Here is a 19462-nt window from a genome sequence, read left to right as displayed (position 1 = left end):
AAGTTTAACAGCTGAAGAGTTTATGGCACTGACAGGGCCCCTCTGTACACTGTTCATGAGAGCAAACATGGTGCACATAGTTACTTTTAGGCACTTGATGTATTGAACTTAAACACACACACACTCCTTTAGATGTTAATCTATACTACTTTACCCATTTCAAATACCGACTGTATTTGAAGGCTGTTCTGCTTATTTGGGCTGAGTGGGGGCCTGCCAGCACCACTGATGTCACTGATCTGATGCATGAAGTCACAGGTGAGGTCACCAACACATTAGTAGCAGGAGATATTAGCATGAGCTTGGGTGATTGACTTCAACTAGTTAAGCATGTTACAGATGTAAATTAATAAATATTATGGCTGATAGTTCAACCCATTCATTGTCTCATGTCTTCATTTTGCTGGTGTGTGTGTGTGTGTGTGTGTGTGTGTGTGTGTGTGAGAGAGAGAGAGAGAGAGAGAGAGAGAGAGAGAGCGCACACAATAAACACCAGGAGAAAACTAGAGATAGAGTGGGACATTCCATTGTAAATGTTAGGAGTTCATTATTAAGCATAACTTGTTCCATTGGTTTTAAGTGAATTGAGCCATGCCCGACTTGTGCCTAACAGAAGTTTGCTTTAAGGTTTGGATTTATGTTCTCAAATGCCATGAAACAGTGGACTGAACCTAGAAGAGAACCCAACTTAACACAGCAGAGTTACATTCATGTCTTCTCACCGAAATAAAATCTATGGAACAAGGCTTCTGTGGCCATTTCCCAAAGCAAACTTATCAGTTCCATTACTCAGCTGATTTGCACATCTCAAATCTTTATTACTTAGGCATGAAATCATACAGTAATACAAGTAAATTGCTGCACCACTCAAATATAACTTACAACAATAACTTACAACAACAATAACTATAAATCAACACTAACAAAAGAGTCAATTGTCTTCTGTATTGCAAATATTATTTGGGTATTAATCTCTGCCAGTAACTGAAGAAAACCTAAATTCAAGGTGTGCTTTGTGTGTTTTTGAGGGGGGGGGGGGCTTTGGCCTCCTTAGGCCAAATATTTAAAACATTGATTGTATACTTTTACAAACCCTAGGGTGGCTTTGAGCATGATACCTCTCTCTTGTTTATCAGTGGCCCTCTTTTCATGCAAGATGGTGATGTTTGTGATACTGGTGTTAGTGTTGCTAACCCAAATGATGCCTAGTTCTCCAGTGGTTAAACACACCATCCCTCACCCTATTCTTACTCATCACAAGTGTTATCATGTAGGAGATTTCATCATTGCTGGCATTATTTCTCAGATATACATATTGCCTAACCCAATCAAATTTGAAGAACATCCTTCTCACAAAGCATTTGAGAATATCATGTAAGGAACCATATTATTGTTGTGTTGTTTTTGTTCTGTTCTGTTGAAAAATGTAATTCTCAGGCAAGCCAATGCAATCAACTTTATTTTCAGTGCATTACAAATGGTTGATTGTCTCTACATCATTGAATAGATTTGTATAATACTACCCTACCTTGTTTCTATGTGGACAGTGATTTTCAGCAGTGCAAATTCAGAGAGAGTGTCCATCTCCTAATCCTCTTTCTGTAAAATATATTTAAGGATTTTTTTTCAAGAGCAAACTTCCCTATCCTTCTACCCCACCAACCAATGACCAGGAACTATGGGTGTTCTAGTTCAAAGCATCTGTTTGACGCAGGGTTGGGAATTCTGCTATAGAGTGGCAGCTTTCTTCATTGTACTGAATAGGAATAATAATGGACCAGGTAAACTACCAAAAGGTCAAACAAGGTGAGAAACTGTTACTAACTGCATGAATAGAGCCACGTCTTGTTTAGCTCTCAGGCTGTAATCCAAATCGCACTACACTGGGAGGAAGGCCTGCTGATTCCAGTGAGATTTACTTTCAAGAAGACTATACATTTTGCATGTGAATATTTGTAAGAAATCTTACAACTAATATTGAGTGGGGTACAACATGTTCATGGTGAGTTCTGACACCTCTTTACCTAGAATAATAGTTTTCACTTAATGTAAGATGATACCAAATTGTGAGTGGAGTCTAAAACTCCTGGCAGAAGCAGGATGTTATTAGTAAATCCATTTCTTCCTGCAGCCTCTTCCTAATGCCACTTCTCATCCTGCTTTGGATATTAACCTCATCCTTTAGAGTGATATATTTGGGGGATGGGAGTGGTTAGGATACAAGCTTTTATTTGCCATCAGGCTATGTGCTGAAAAGTTTTTCCCCACTTCCTAGAATATGGCCAAATGATCTATCTTAGAGCAAAGTTTTTAGTGTATAGATAGGACTGAAATGTAGCAAATACCAAATTTCAAAGAAGATAAACTATGGTGCATCATTTATTTCTCATTGTAGGGTACTAACTCAGAGCTACCAGCAAATCCTGGCCTTGCAATTTGCTGTGAAAGAGATAAAGGAAAATCCTCAGATATTACCCAGTGTCACCATGGGTTTCCACATCTACAACAGCAATTTCCATGCAAGATGGACCTATCTTGCCTCAATGGAACTTCTGTCTACACCAGGCAGGTTTATCCCAAACTACAAGTGTGACATTCAGAACAGTCCAGTTGCAGTCATTGGGGGACCCAATGCAACCATCCTGTGCATTTATAAGATTCCCCAGGTATAATGTACCTTAGAGTTATATATATGCCTGTTATATATAGTTTTGCCGGGAATCTTGGATATTGTGACTGAAATAAGAAGCTGTACTTTACATGAATCTCATTGGATCCTAATGCACATTGAATGCTGGATTGGTCAGTTTTGGAGGACAAGCCTTGCAATTTAGGAATTGCAGCAACACATTTTAATTTGGAGCTATCATTATTGTCTCTCTAACTTTCACTGTTATTTTCTTTAGCTCACGTATGGCTCTGCTCCATAAATGATGAAACCCATGGAGTTTCTTTGCACCAGATGTTCCCAAACGGAGACAAACAGTATATGGGGATTGTCCAGCTACTGCTGCATTTTCAGTGGACATGGATTGGGGTGCTTTTCATAAATGATGACAGTGGAGAGAGATTGAAAGCAAGCATGCTTCACACTTTCTCCCAGGAAGGCATCTGCTTTGATTTTGTCGAAAGATTTCCACAAGCAATATTTTCTACTGGAATTCATGATTTGGTGCTGGAGGGGATTCACACAATCAATGTTATTATGAAAAGCACTGCTGACGCAGTGGTTGTAAATGGTGAAATACACACCATTCTTGTTTTAAGAACAATTGGAAGATTTGCATAAAACATTACTCAAATGGGTACTAAACTTTGCACTAAACTTTCTGTTAATGAGACCATATTTACAATAGCAATGGCACAGAGTTTCGTAAGCAGGCAATGTTTGAAACCACAACATCTCAATAAAACATATGGAGCATGTTAGCAGTTAGATGTTCACTTCCAATTGTTTTCACTCAGATATGCACAGTGCTAAACTCAGATTTACTTTACCACCCATTTTTAATTTCTTTATCTCTTTTTCCCCATTAGCTGTTCTCTGCTGTTCAGTTCAGGCCTCAGTAAAATAACATAGCATTTGGGAGAAAAGATGCAGCCTAATAAACCAGCAGTGGAGCCTAAAATGGAGAAGATCTCCACAGCAACCATGTATTTGCCCTTGGTACTCAAGTAAGTTGGAACAAAGGACAACCACACACTGCAGAAGACCAGCATGCTGAAGGTGATGAACTTAGCTTCATTAAAACTGTCAGGCAACTTCCTGGCTAAGAAGGCCACAGTGAAGCTGACAATGGCCAGGAAACCCATATAGCTCAGGACACAATAAAACATAGTGACTGACCCTTGATTACATTCTAGTACAATTTCTTTAGTCATGGAGTGCATGTCCAAATCTGGGAATGGGGGAAAGGTTGAGAGCCACACAATGCAAATGGTGGTTTGAATCATGGAGCAGGAAAGAACAATGGAGGTGGCCAGTTGTTTCCCCATCCAGCTTCTTATTCTGGACCCTGGTTTGGTAGCCATGAAAGCTAAGACCACTATTGTTGTTTTGGACAACACACAAGAAACTGCAATGGAGAAAATGACACCAAAAACAGATTGTCGAAGGAGACATACTACTTTTTCAGGTTGACCTATGAATAACAAACTACAAAGGAAAGAGAGCAAGAGGGAGAAAAGGAGAGTGTAAGTGAGGCTCCGGTTGTTGGCTTTGACTATGGGAGTGTCCTGGTGCTTAATGAAAATCTGAAGTACCCAAACTGTGATGGAAGAAAAAGAGAGACCAGCAATTGTCAAACTGATCCCCAATGGTTCTTCATAAGACAAATAACTTATGTATTTCAGATTGCATGAATCCTGAAAGTTATTTGGATACTGGTCTTCAGGGCATTGTAGACAATCATCCATATCTGTAAAAGAAAGATATTTCAAATGTCTTTCATATTTAATAACAAGGGTGTAAATTGGCTGTATGTAGGGGCCAATGAAGAAAGGTTGTGGTCCCCCCCTTCAAATCAAGTGTAATGTCAATACCCCACCCCCAAAGGCACCCTGGCCCTTATCACCTTTTGGTTTTCCTATGTGCCTATATTTCAATTGATCCATGGGTTTTGCTAGAAAATTAAAACAAGAAAATCCTCTTCGTCCTATTTGTCTGCAAACTGACAGGCTAAATGCACTCTGAGGGGGCTGCTGTGCCTGTATCCACTTTGGCAAAATAAGGGGAAGGCATAGCTATTTTTACATCCTCCATCACCGTGAATGGGAAACCACAGAGATGCTTTTTAAACAAAGCAGCTCAGAATTCAAATCACAGATCAAATTGAAGGGAGCAGAGAATGGCTCCGGAACAGAATGGATAATATGCACACACTTGCAGAAAACCATGCGGAGGAAGCAATTCATCACCTAGATAACCATTTCACTCACAACATCATTGGAGTTGTCTTCTCTCCAAGGATTTAAAATCATACGCAAACAAACTACTGATGAGACCCTCCTAAGCTTTTTCTTGAGAGGTGTCCGAAATATTTGATTGCCCTGGCAGGTGCATTAAGTGACCCATGAGAGCAGCAAAATAACCAAATTGTACAATGGTGAAAGGATAAAACCAGGCCAAATCTTTATTGACAGGCTGGGCATGGGCTGGCATGGTATTGGGTCCCATGATTTCACAAGCCCCAGGTTGATGCAATAGATCTGCCAGGTTTCAATTGCTCCAAACCTGTACGACAGGAGTTGGCAAGTGTTGGACCTTGCTGTGGTGTATGCCAAGCAAGCACATTCTCCCTGGAGGACCAGGGTGTAGGTTCCCACCAGGCAGGTGCCGAACCCACACTTGGGTTTGCCATGGTCAATCCTCCTCTCCTGCACTTTATGCCCCTCATACTATGTTAATCCTGAACTCATACAAACAATGTTCTTCTGCCTAACAAAGGAAAGCTATAATTTCACTGAGCGAAAGGCAAAAACAAAAAACAAGAAAACAAACCAAGTGCCAATCAGGGTGGGGGGGGGGTTCTTTCCAGCCCTGTCAACCAATGAGCCAAAATTGCTCAGTGAATGCTCTAACCAGAAGGTGGGTGGATGGGACGCTCTCAAAGCAAAATGGCTGTGAGCTCCAAGAGAAGCATATATAGGTTTTCCCCTCCCCTCTTCAGCAAGGGCTCATGGGACAGCTTTTCCCCCATGATCCCATCACACAGGGAAGATACTGGGCAAAACCTTGCCCTCTATTTTGCTGAAATCTATGGGCCACAGCGCCGCCAGGAAAAAGCATCCCGTCCTTATTGGGCATGGAACAGGGCTAAATGCTATGTCCTGCATCTCTTACCTGACTGGTTTGAAATTTCCCCAGCTGGACAGGGAAAGCAATCATAGCAGCAAAATGGCTCCCCTTCCTTCATTGCTTTGCTATAACCCAAATGACATTTGTCATTACACAGAGAAATGGGATGTGCCTGTCCGTAAATAGAAGAGGTAGAACATTAAGTCTTTGGACTTTGTATATTACTAGTCAACTAAAAAATAATATGGGTTGTTGGTATCATAGCATAAAAGATAATTGGTTCTAGAGCAGTATTCTTCAACCCTGGGTCTCCAGATGTTGTTGAGCTGCACTTCCCCTCATCACTGACCATTGGCTCAGTTGGCTTTGGATGATATCTGGGGACCCAAGATTAAATGATACTATTCTAGTGAGCACTTTCCTTCAATGGACTTTTGGAACAGCTCCCACACCACAAGAAGAGTCATGCATTGCAGGAGGTTGGACTGGATGTCCCTCAGGAACCCTTCTATTATTCTATGTATCAGCAGGTTTGGGAAAACGCCAACAATTGCAGAAGTACCAAATAATAATAATAATAATTATTATTATTATTATTATTATTTGTACCCCGCCCATCTGGCTGGATTTCCCCAGCCACTCTGGGCGGCTTCCAACAGAAATCAAATACAAAAATATCAAACATTAAAAACTTCCCTAAAAAGGGCTGCCTTCAGGTTTTTTCTGAATGTCAGGTAGTTGTTTATTTCCCTGACCTGTGAAGTGAAGTGAAGTGGGGCTTCTCTGAAGGGGGTGGGGGAGTTGAACCTCAGGAATAAAATTATGAGTTCCAAGACAACACGATTTTAAAGATACCCTTTTATAGCATTTCTAACATGTTGTTAAACCTGAAGTAATCACAAACTGACTTTTTAAACTGCATTAGCAGGTGTCCTGCGTGGAATCATTTGGGATTTTGTTCCCTTTGAAATCTATGGGACCTGAGGGCCATTAACTTTATGCACTTCATTAGATTTTGAAGATAAAGAATTATCTGCCAGTATTAAGGCAAATTATGAAGCCTGGAATAACTTTTCATTAAGCTGTAATTGAAATATCAATCAAAAATGTTTCAGAAGTTGAACCAATTATTCTGTGATTTACATAATGTTTCCTTGGATCCATGGGACATTTATTTCTTTTTCTTTTTTGGTCTATTGAAATGTTATTTATTTATTTATTGTTTCTTATACGAAATCTTAACTGCAGCTGATTACTTACATTAAATTCCCATGCAAATCCAAGGTTTGTTCAACTGAAAGAAAGGCATGCAACGTTTATAGGATTCTTGTCTTCTGAGATCTGAGAACTTGATACTGAAAATTGTGGTCTGAATTGCTTTTACCAGAGATAATGACTGTTTTGGCCTCTGGGCACTGAACCCTTTCACAGCTAGTGTTTATACCACCATCTGTGTGCCCGAGAACCTACCTGATTGAATGTGCTGGGCCACACAATCACATCTTCATGGATGGTGAATACTTTATCTGGGAGAGTCTGTGGCTCTATCTTTCCAACCTTGACTCTGTGGAAGGACTGGTTTGGGAATGTGACCCAGTTGATAATATCGAATCCAGCCTCTAAATTCCCATCTTGGTCAAAAGAAACCATTTCTCCCGCACCGTTGTTAAAAGAGACAGATCTCAGAAAGGAATGGAGCTGAAGAGGCAGAGAATGAGAAGGATGCAACTATACGACAGGATGGTGATACTTTTCACTACAGGAATGCAGTTAACCGCTTTGCTAGAAGCTGTTGGCAGGCTTATCTGTCTAGACCAATGGTGGCCAAACTTGGCTCTCCAGCTGTTTCTGGACTACAACCCCCATCATCCCTACCTATGAGGACCAGTGGTCAGGGATGATGGGAATTGTAGTCCCAAAACAGCTAGATGTGATAATGAAGCACCTGAAGATTATACGAAGTCTATGAGGGAAATGAAAAGACTGAGTCTGGGGTTCCTCTGCTGTTCTTAACTGCTAATGTAATATGTAGGGAAGGTGACAGTCTTTCAAATAGTTGAGGATTTCATCATTTAGAGGTCTAAACACTAACATGGACACTTTAAACCAGGTCCAGAAATGAGTTATATGAGTTCTGGTTAAATGAGTTCTAAATGCAACTGGCCAATGCAAGAGGTAATAGTTCCCAAAATGGAAGTTGTAAAAAGAACTAGAACTTAGATGGATTGGTTGGGTTTAATAGAGCATTAGACAAATCTATGGAAGAGAAGGCTGTCAGTGGCTACTAAACAAGATGGATGTTCTACCACTGTCAGAGGCAGCCTTTTAAATGTTATTAGAACTACATTAGATATATCATTCTATAATGTTTAACATGAAGTTTCCCTATTGCTGGTGGCTTGGTGCTCTGCAGCGCCCTCTGTTGTCACATTTTAATAACACATTAATAACGTTATAAACAACAACTGTAGATCTGCCCTCTGTCTCTTAATACCAGTCAGAACAGGATGCTGAAGGGAGAGCCCTTCTGTTCTTATGAGACACCCAGATCCCAGGCATGGTATAAACCAGGGGTCAGCAACCTTTTTCAGCCGTGGGCCGGTCGACCGTCCCTCAGACCATGTGGTGGACCGGATTATTAATTTTTTTTGGGGGGATGAACAAATTCCTATGCCCCACAAATAATCCAGAGATGCATTTTAAATAAAAGGACACATTCTACTCATGTAAAAACACACTGATTCCCGGACCATCCTCAGGGTGGATTTAGAAGGCGACTGGACCAGATCTGGACCCCGGGCCTTAAGTTGCCTACCCCTGGTATAACAGAAGTTTTGAGATGGTATTTGGACTGTTGGTGAGCCTTAGTCTGTATTAGTATGTTCAAGACATTACCTTCCATGGCTTTTGATTCAGAAGCATACACTTCGTTTTATCTGCCCTTGCTCCATGTTTGCATTTGGATGTGTGCATGTTATGCAAAGCATGTGCCACAACATATACTGAAGTGTAGATGTTGTAGCTGTGGCCAGTCATGCTCATTTCAAAAACAGAAGCAGGAAGAGCCTCCAGTTTCTCCTCCCCAGTGCAGATTTGCCCATCCATTATTTCTGTATCAGATGTGGGGAAGAAGCAGCCAAATGCATGTCCCCAGAAATGCCTGACAAAGCCATCTCCTTTTTCTGAGAGGTGGTTTCTGATCTGGAGAAATTTCTGGAATTCCAATATGTCCTTTGAATGAATGGCAAAGGATAAAGAGCCATGGATGAAATCTATTCCCCAGCCTCTTTGAAAGGGAAGAGATGAGAAATCCATTTGGGCTGTCATAATCCAGACTTTTGTTTTGACTGGTATATCTTCAAATTGCGGTAGCTGGATCAAGATTCTCAAACTGATCATTGTATGGACTTCACCATATACGACCACAGCAGTTACGCTGCTTCCCATAATGCGATGAGACACTGGAATCCAGTCTGAGAGTACTTTAGCGGCATCAGTAGAAAAAGCTTTTTTGGAGCATCTTTCTATGAACTCAAAGCAGATACCATTCTGGGAATACTTGGGAAGCACATTCTGTACAAACAACTCTCCATTTTCATCTTCTAGGGAAATGACCCCAATCCAGATCCAACTGAAATGCAACAGCAATCTGAGGATGCCCATATACTGATGATTGCTATGTGGGAACAATTGATGGAAGAAAACACCTTGGTTGCCATCTTTCATCATTGAATGAGAACCATATCTGAGCTATAGAAAATAAATGAAAAGGAAGACATGACATTTCCATGATAAACCTCCAGAAAGTGTATTCCTTGTAACACTGTAACACTGTTTGAATAATTTGTTCATAACATTCTTTGAATATTTTAGAAATTCATCAAGTTATTGGCAAATAAGGTCTAGTAGTCTCCTGTCTTGCCAGCAGCAACAACAGAATTATTATAAGTCTCATCTATATTCAAAGTCATGTTTACAGAGCACACGCAGTGTGACTTCCTAAAAAATATCAGTCCTTCATGCCCACTTCCCATCCCAAAAAGATCACCATTGGGACAGGACTGGGAAGTTTTATAATAGCCCAATTTAAAAACACTGAAATTAAATTATTATTATTATTATTATTATTATTATTATTATTATTATTATTATTATTATTCTTTTATATGCTGCCCATCAGACTGGGTTACCCCAGCCCAGCCCCTCTGTTCGGCTCCCAACAAAAAATATTAAAAACACAATACATCACAAACTAAAAATGTTCCTTCAGATGTATGCATTGTAATTCATTGGTACATTCATGCCAAAAGAGCAAAGCACATCTTATAGGAAAGAAACTTTTGAATAGCTTCTTAATGTTGCAGATGCAACTCTTACCTGCGGAATCTTGTAGGTGGACAGAGTAGTTGCCATATGGAAACAAGTTTCAGAATCTGGACCCCCAATGACTGCTACTGGGTTGTTCTTGATGCCACATTTATAGTTAGGGGTGAATATGCCTTGTGTGGAGAGAAGCTCCATTGAAGCAAGGTAAGTCCATCGTGCCCTGAACTCACTATTATAGATATCAAAGCCCAGGCTGACATTGGGCAATATCCAGGGATTTGCATTGATCTCCTTTACAGCAAATACCAAGGCCAGGATGTGTTGGTAGCCCTGAGTCAGTACCCTGTAGTGAAATCATCGTGCAGTGTCACAGTGCATTAGTTCAGAATATTTTATTCGCAAAATAAAGACATTCAGTGTGCGACTGGGGAGAGTGGCATCTCCAACACCCACAAGAACCACCCATGACTCCTCCGCTCCTAGTTTTCGTGGCTGTACTATAATGGTCTGAGTGTTGTTTCTAAATGCATGTGGCAGAACATGCTTAGACCCCTCTTTGGAGTCCGGAATTCTTCCTAATCACCAAACACACTTAGAAGTTAACCCTCTTCACTCTGTACACACACAGTTGCTGGGGTGGGAGCATACAGTCCCCGGTCCCCTAAAGAGTTTTCACCTTCACCTCTTCTGACTGAATATGAAATTCACAAACAAACTTAATCTTCAGCAGACCCCTCTTCAGATGAATTAGGAATTAGGTTTAGATATGTCACTTCAAGACATGTTTGAGAAATTGACCGTACAACTCCCGTCTCAGAAACTCTTAAGCACCTATCAAGGGTCAATAGGTAATCATAACTAGCCCTCTCTCACACACAAATGTACGGCGTTCAGAATGAAGCGTATATAGATGTATTTACATTGGCTTGATGGTTAGGGACATGTAATTTGTAATGCATTTATGTATTACAAAATGAGGAATAAGAAGCAGAAAATATGTTATCTTCAGTGCTTTTTTTCTAAAAAAAATGTTAAGGGGTGTTCTCATTTTCCTACTCATATTGAAATACTGCCCCTCAATGAGGCCAAACTTAGATTCACAAAATGTTTAGGGGTATGTGTCTCCCTGCATCCCCCCCAGAAAAAAGTACTGGTTATCTTCATATTTAAAAGGTAAAGGTACCACTGACCATTAGGGCCAGTCACGGACGACTCTGGGGTTGCGGCGCTCATGCTGCTTTACTGGCCAAGGGAGCCAGCGTTTGTCCGCAGACAGTTTTTCTGGGTCATGTGGCCAGGATGACTAAGCCACTTCTGGCGAACCAAAGCAGCGCACAGAAACGCCGTTTACCTTCTCACCGGAGCGGTACCTATTTATCTACTTGCACTTTGGCATGCTTTCAAACTGCTAGGTGGGCAGGAGCTGGGACTGAACAACAGGAGCTCACCCTGTCACAGGGATTCAAACCACCGACCTTCTGATCGGCAAGCCCTAGGCTCAGTAGCTTAGACCACAGCACCACCCACATATCTTCATATTAGAAAACAGTAAATAAAGAGAATTATTTACTACCAGTAACCTGCTTGATAACATTATCTGTAGTGAGATACATTTTTTAAAAAACAAAAACAAAATCTATTTACAGGAGATCATCAACGTCTTCATCAGATGGTGGTTTCTCAAAGGATAAACAACTTGAAAGGATGTAGATCTGAGGAAGGATGACGGCAGTGATGAGGTCTCCTGACTGATAGTACCTGTGAAGTTCATGAACACGTTCCCTGGAAGTGCACTGAGGAAAAGGAACATTGCACCCCATCTGAAGGGGCAGTAAGAGCACCATAATGAGAACCATATTCCATGGAGATCTTTCTACCAGCAACCAGCTCATTTCTTCCAAAATAAAGATTTGAATTCAATGGAGACACATCAGACATATTCAAAGCTAGGAGTGTACATTGTAAAGAAACAGCACTCTGAATGCTGTTGCTCTCTACTTCTAAACGGCACATAGAATATAAACTCTATGCTTCAGGCTTGGTTCATTGTTTTGGTAGTCACTGGAATTCCCTATAGACTGTATGAAGAGACAGAAATAATCCTATTTCATTTGGTAATTAGAGGGGAGATAATCACATACTCAGAGATAAAAGTTCCCTGAGACATTTCAGGAAGGATGAAAAACAGCATGTTTTCCCCTGTATCAGCAGAAATCTTATTTGGCCACCCTCAACAGGCATGTACACAGTGCCAAACGGCTTTAAAAAAAAAATGAGGCCTTATGAATAAGACAAAAGAAGAATCACATTTTTTGCATTTTATTTATTTATTAGTTTTCTGTTGTATTACAATACATTACATTAGAAATCTGTCAATTCCACCTATATTTTCCCTCTCGTCCTCCTCTTTCTATATCCTCAATCTCTCTTGTTTGTTCTTTTCTCTCTCCCCTTACTTCCCTCCATCCCCGCTTGATTTCCTTCCAGTACATATATTACAATATTCTTTGCATTCTGTTTTTTTATTATTATTTCTATTTTCTTTCTTTACTGAATTCTCTTCTGTCACATACTTCACATTTTAGTCTAGGCATACTAGCATATCTTTTTTTTTTTTTGAACATTGCTTTGCCATATAGTCCTCATAGCATTTCCACTCTTTTTAAATTTTTGGATCAATTGATTTCTTATTATAGCAGTTAATTTTGCCAAGATTAGATATTCATTTAGCTTACAAATCCATTCCTCCTTTGTAGGTATATTCTGTGATTTCCATTTTGTAGTTGTCACTACTCTAGAAGCTGTGCTTGCATATAGAAACCGCCCCCCCTTCCCTGCAGTATCTCTTCATCTAACAGTCCAAGGAGATATGTCTCTGGCTTCTGTGTTAATGATATTTTCAACATCTTCTTCATTTCTTCATGTACTACTATCCAAAATTACTTAATTTCCTCACACCTCCACCACATATGTATTGTTGTTCCTATTTCTCCGCCGCATCTCCAGCAGAGGTTGGATTTCATTTTGTAAATCTTGGACAGCTAAACTGGTATTAAGTACCACCTATGGAACATTTTAACAAAGTTTTATTTGATTGTATATGAGGCTGCTCTAGGTTTGCCCAAGATCTTGCGACTATTTAATAATTGTTACCTTTACTTCTTCCTCCATTAATTCCCAGTCTAGTAACAGATTATATGTTTTAGATAATAGTTTCTTGTTATTCTTTATCACTATATTGTTAAATTTCGAATCTTCTTTTGAAAAGCCTTTCTTTTGATCTGAATTGAATATGCTTCTAAGCTGTATATAAGGCCATCTGTCCACTTCATATTCCCTTATTTCTTCATAGGTTTTTAAACTGAGTTTTCCTTGTTCCTCTTCTAATAATTGTCTATATTTTGGCCAATTGGCCTTCGTATGTAATTTTTTAATACTATATGCTTCCACTGGTGATATCCATCAAGGTGTTTGTGGTTCCATATATAGTCACATTTTAAGTTATTTCTTTATACCCAACAAAATACCAACTACAGTGCCATCCACCAGACACAATTGAAACTTTTGAATAATGTTTTCCAATATCTTTATTATTCCTATTATTATTTATTAAATTTGTTTACCACCCTTCAGCCAAAGATCCCAGGGCAGTTCACAAAAGAAAAGTACAAAATTAGAATACAAAATACATGATAAAGCCTAAAGATCACCAAAGCCAACCACAAACGAACAACCACATCCCAAGCCAACTCCGACCTCTCTCACCGCCAAACGAGCACAAGCAAACAACAGAGAACCTACATAAACAATGCTGACACCAAACCCTACTCATATCAAGTAAAAAAGAAACACAGTCACCCCACCCCACCTACCTCCCCGTCCCACCCACCTCTTCCCCCCTTCCCCCTTTCTTTCCTAATGTCTCACCAACACTGACTTATAAAAATGTTATATGGAAAAACTTGAGAGAGACATTGTACTACCTTTGAAAATCTTTAATAAAAATAATTAAAAAAAATACATGATAAAGCAAAAACAAAAACAAACCAATAACCACCCCTCCAACATACACATTTAAAAGTCATAGAATGTTAACTGGCGGAAAGTCTGGTTGAAAGCAAACATATCTTGAGGCGCCAGGCAAAATTTCCTCTTCTCCCAGGCCTTTGGTTAATTAAACAATATGTGACCTTTTTAACAACAACAACAACAACAACAACAACAACAACAACAACTGTTGTTGTTGTTGTTGTTGTTGTTGTTGTTGTTGTTGTTGTTGTTGTTGTTAATACCCCGCCCATCTGGCTGGGTTTCCACAGCCACTCTGGGCAGCTCCCAACAGAATATAAAAACAGAATAAAACATCAAAGATTAAAAACTTTCCTAAACAGGACTGCCATCAGATGTGGCGGCAAGTTATTGTTTTTTGTTTGTTATTATGGTACTTATTTTGTGCTTTTATATTGTAAACTGCCCTGTTTACAGTTAAAATGAATGGCAGCATAGAATTAACAAACCAACTATAATAGACCTTACATGTAATCTAATTAATTTATGTATTTGGCCCTGTTCTTTTTTTTTTTTTTTTTTGATTTACAGAAAAAGGAATCATCGTACAATAAGATATGCACAAAGTTCAGAATACAATTAATACATTTTGAATGCGTCATTTGAAACAGCCACTAAACAAGGTAGCACTCTCAAACATCTCCAATAGACCTTTCCCCCCCTCCCCCTCCCCTCCCACCCTCCCCTCTGGACAGACCTTCGTTCTTCAGATCTTTATCCATGTACACAGTCTGTTCATTCGAGCTTGTATGTTTGGGTTGGCTTCACCCCTTTCTATCCAATTCCTGTAAATTGCCCATTTATTTGTAATTCTTTGGCATTTATTTTCCCAACTATCCTCTGCCGCTATCTGTGCAAACATTTCAGATTGTACGTATTCAAAAACATAATCATTCCATTTTCCCATTTCCCATTTAGCCTTTTCTTTCCATCCCAGTGCAATAACTGCCATTCCGGCTAGAATCATAATCTTATACAGCTCTTGCATATTACTTTTTACTTTGTTATTTCCCAGTATTCCCAAAAATAGTAAATCCCTATTCACTTCTATATTTATTTGAAATAATCCAGAAATTACCTTTGTAATCTTTTGCCAATATTCCTTAACCAGACTGCATTCCCACCACATGTGGGAATAAAATCCTTTTTCCTGACCGCAATGCCAACATTTGGGACTAAACCCTTTCACTATATACGCCATTTGTGCCGGAGTTCTATACCATTTTAATAAAAATTTTCTACTTAATTCTTTAAACTTTTCTATTTTAATATTATTTATATTCTTCATCAATTCTTGGACTACACTTTGATGAATAACACCCTCCTGCTCCCATTTACTGGATTATTCTTATCATTCTTTCTTTATCCCTCACCATCAATCCATACAACATCCCCGCTATCCCCTTCTCTGTCGTTTGTCTTCTGTTCAACACCATATCCACTTTCATCTCCGTCCTCCTCATCTCCTCCGCTCTTTCTGTCCTTCCACTTTCAACCAATATTGTTTTCCTATTTTTTTTCCAAAAAAAAACATTTTCTTAAATTAAACTCCCTTCTTCATCATACATATTCCCCAATATAACAAATCCCCGATCCTCCAATCTCCTCCACCAGCCCGGTTCCCCCTGACTCTCCAGCAAGTATTTTAACGGCATCCATCTTGAGAGAGTTGGCATCCATTTCGTATTCCATTTCTTCCAGATTCCTAGCGCAGATTTTCTTGGTCCTATTGTCTTCTTACAAGCCAAGTTAATATCTCTAATAAATATCCCCTCTCTTCCTATTCCTTCATTTATTTCATTTTCCAGCCTAATCCATTTAGTCCTATGCTTATATCCAATGTCTATTAAATTTTTCAGTTGAAATGTTTCGTAATAAAATTCTAAGTTTGGTATTCCCCATCCCATCTCTTCTTGCAGTAAGTAATTTACTATGTCTGGGGTTCTAACTCTTTTGCTTCCAAAAATCCAATTTTTAAATACCTTATTCCATGTTTTGAACCATATTTTCCTAATGGGTAGTGCAATTACTTGAAATAAATATAATAATTTCGGTACCAGAAACATTTTAACTGCTCTAATCCTACCTAGAATAGATAAATTCTTATTTTTCCATGATTTTATATCCTTCTTGATCTTCCTCCCTGCTTCTTTGTAATTTACATCTGGAATCCTAGCAATATTTTTAATGATATTTACCCCCAAATATTTAATTTTTTTCTTATTAATATCCATCCTTGTCATTTTTGCTATTTCCTTCTTCTCCTCTTTATTTACGTCCCAGAACAGAATTTCAGACTTTTCCAAATTTACTCCCAATCCCGACTCCTCTTTAAAGTCCTTCAGGATTATCCTAAATTCTCTTATGCCCTCAAGGGGGTTTGTAAATAATAATAGGATATCATCTGCATACATATTCAACTTGATTTCCTCCTTTCCTTTCTTATATCCTTCTATCCTTACTGAATTTCGTATCCTGTCTGCCAAGTACTCCATACCCAACACAAATAGTAGTGGTGAGAGTGAGCATCCTTGTTTAACTCCTCTTTGTATATTAAATTGATCTGAAACCCACTCGTTCACTCTGACCACAGCCTTCCCTTCTCTATACACTTCTTGGATTGCTTCCACAAAGTTTTCTCCTAATCCTACCTCCCGCATGATATTCCATAAGAACTTATGTCTAATCGTGTCAAAGGCCTTAAACACACCCAATTTTAAGACTACCAGTTTACCTTTTACCCTGCTTGTTAGTACGTTTAATACGTTTCTTATAGGATGGCCTATGTATCTTCCCTTAACAAATCCATATTGATCTTCCTTAATTATTTTAGGTAGTACCTTTTCCAATCGTCTTGCCAGGATCTTTGTAAATATCTTATAGTCTTGATTTAATAGACTGATTGGTCTGTATGACCCCACCTCTGTAGGGTCCTTTTGTGGTTTTTCAATCACTACTATTTCCACTAGTTTCCAAGTATCTGGGGCTTTCCCCCCTTCTAGGATATTATTAAATACTTTTTTTAGTTCTGCGCCCAGGATATGAATTGTTTCTTTATAAAAGTCTGCAGTAATTCCATCCAATCCTGGCGATTTCTTGCTCTTAAATGATTTAACTACATTCTCTATTTCTTCCAGAGAGATTTCCTCATTCAGTCTCAATCTGTCACTTTCTTCAATTTTAAACCCTAAGCTTCCCCTGCTGATATTTTTATTTTCTTCTGTATATAAAGATTGATAGAATTCTGCAAATTATTTCCTTATTTCTTTAGAGCTTTGTGTGAATGTTTTCCTTCTGGTCTTAATGGCCTTCACTCTCTGTTTGTCCCTTCTTTTCTTTAAATAGTTTGCAAGTCTCTTATATGATCCTATTGAGGTTCTCTGAAAATCGTTTTTGATCATATTATCTCTCTTCCACACCGCAACTATATCCAACTTGTCCAATTCCTGTTTTAACTTTCTTAACTGCTCCTTCCTACTCCTTAGATATTTAACCTGTTGCTGTTGTTGCAAAATCTCTTTAATTTTTTCCTGTCTCCCCGAGTACCACTCCTTCTTAATAGCATTCTCTTTCAATATACAATGTCCTCTTATAACAGCTTTGAAAGCGTCCCACACTACCGGGATCTCGGCCGAGCCATTATTCTCTTTAAAGTACCAGTCAATCTGATTTCTAATATATTCCCTATCAATCTCTTTTGCCATTATTAGGTTATTATAACACCATCTCCTACTTTTCCCATCTTCTTCCAGCCCCAACTCCACAAATAGTGGAGCATGGTCTGATATCCATATTCCCATAGTCTTTGCCGTTTTAACACTAATTTCATTCCCGTCTTTAATTAACACATAATCGATATAAGAAAAACTCTTGTGTCTGTTGGAGAAAAAAGTAGGTTTAGTGCTGGGGTTTCCCATCTCAAAAACATCCTTTAATCCCCATTTAGATTATCTAAATGTGTTATCGTTTTTTATATTCCAGTTAAAATCTGCTGTAACGATAACTTCCCCTTCAGCGTAAAGCTGCAGTTTATTCAAGATTTTCTTTATAATTTTTTTCTGTCTTGTGTTAGGACTATATATATTAGCTATTTTAAAGATTTTTTTGTGACACTTTGATTTTTAAAAATATAAATCTACCATCATTATCTTTTTTCCGGCTCAGAACCTCTGGCCTGAGATTTGCATTACATAGTATAGCGACCCCTCTAGCCTTGTTCGTTGCTTTTGATTCTTCTATTAAGCCCCATTGCTGAGAGCATAACAAAGGTCTACTATTTGCTTTAGCTCTATGTGTCTCCTGAAGGCATAATATATCCACTTTCATTTTCTTTGCCAATGTCAGTACCCTATATCTTTTAATATTTGAGGCCAACCCGTTAACATTAAGAGATAAAACCTTTAAGGATCTATCCATTGTCCCGACTACCATTTATTTTTTGAACCCCTCTGTGTACATATTTTGTATTTCCAATTCTGTCCCATTCAATCCCCCTCTCCCTTCCCCCCTGAGACTCAGATAGGGATCTCCATGATCCCTGTCTCATGGTATCTTAGAGAACTGCACTCCTCTCCCTTCACTCCTGGAAAGTTTATGTCCTTAAATATATTTACAAAAGCCCATTTTAAATGTCTCTAGTATTTATTATTTCTTGCTGTTTCCTTCATCTCCCGACTGTCGTCTTCTTTTACTCTCTTGTCTCTGCACCGGAGATTCTTCACTCAGCTCTCCCTGTTGGTCTTGCTGTAATTCTTCAGAACTTGAGAGTTCTTGCTCTGTCCGTCCTTGTAATCCAACTCCTAGGTCAGTTAACATTTTTTTTTGCTATTTGGCCCTGTTCTTGTTGCCGATGGTTTTGAACAGATGGATTAGAATATTATGTTTGATTTGTGTTATAGTTTCATATACTTATATACTGGAATTTTGTTGACACTGTTGTTGTGTATTGACTTATCCATAGTGCTACAGATACATTTGTTCCTATTCTGTTTTAAATTAGCACACTGGTTGCCTTAGTTTGCTTAATGTGTTGCATACTATGCAACTTTAGGCAGAGCATGGTTATAAAATGGCCTGAAATAAATGGATGATATGAACCAAGATCAGGGTTTCAACTATTCATATTACTTTGGGAAACTGAGTAAAAATATTTTTGCAGACTTTTAAAAAAGTTGGAAGTGGACAGTGGAAGGAGCCTGGAAGATAGTCTGTGATAGTTTAGATGTATGGTTGGACTTTGTACAGTTCTAGAATGGTTCCATGCACAAACAT

General features: G+C 38.8%; 1 protein-coding gene across 1 annotated transcript; it reads right to left on the bottom strand.

Moving 5' to 3' along the window:
- Positions 1 to 3516: 3516 nt before the first annotated feature.
- Positions 3517 to 19006, bottom strand: LOC117057400 (vomeronasal type-2 receptor 26-like). Its single transcript, XM_033168243.1, has 9 exons — positions 18883 to 19006; positions 17738 to 18026; positions 15565 to 15700; positions 11768 to 11943; positions 10175 to 10466; positions 8693 to 9547; positions 7268 to 7525; positions 5843 to 5969; positions 3517 to 4418 (listed from the first exon to the last, which is right to left on the bottom strand). The coding sequence occupies exons 1-9, from the start codon at positions 19004 to 19006 to the stop codon at positions 3517 to 3519; spliced, it is 3159 nt and encodes a 1052-aa protein (XP_033024134.1).
- Between the last annotated feature and the right edge of the window lie 456 nt (positions 19007 to 19462).

This window comes from Lacerta agilis, chromosome 14 (assembly GCF_009819535.1).
Source record: "Lacerta agilis isolate rLacAgi1 chromosome 14, rLacAgi1.pri, whole genome shotgun sequence".
NCBI lineage: Eukaryota > Metazoa > Chordata > Lepidosauria > Squamata > Lacertidae > Lacerta > Lacerta agilis.
Note: the sequence above shows the minus strand (reverse complement) of the source record. Positions and strands in the feature narration are given on the sequence as shown.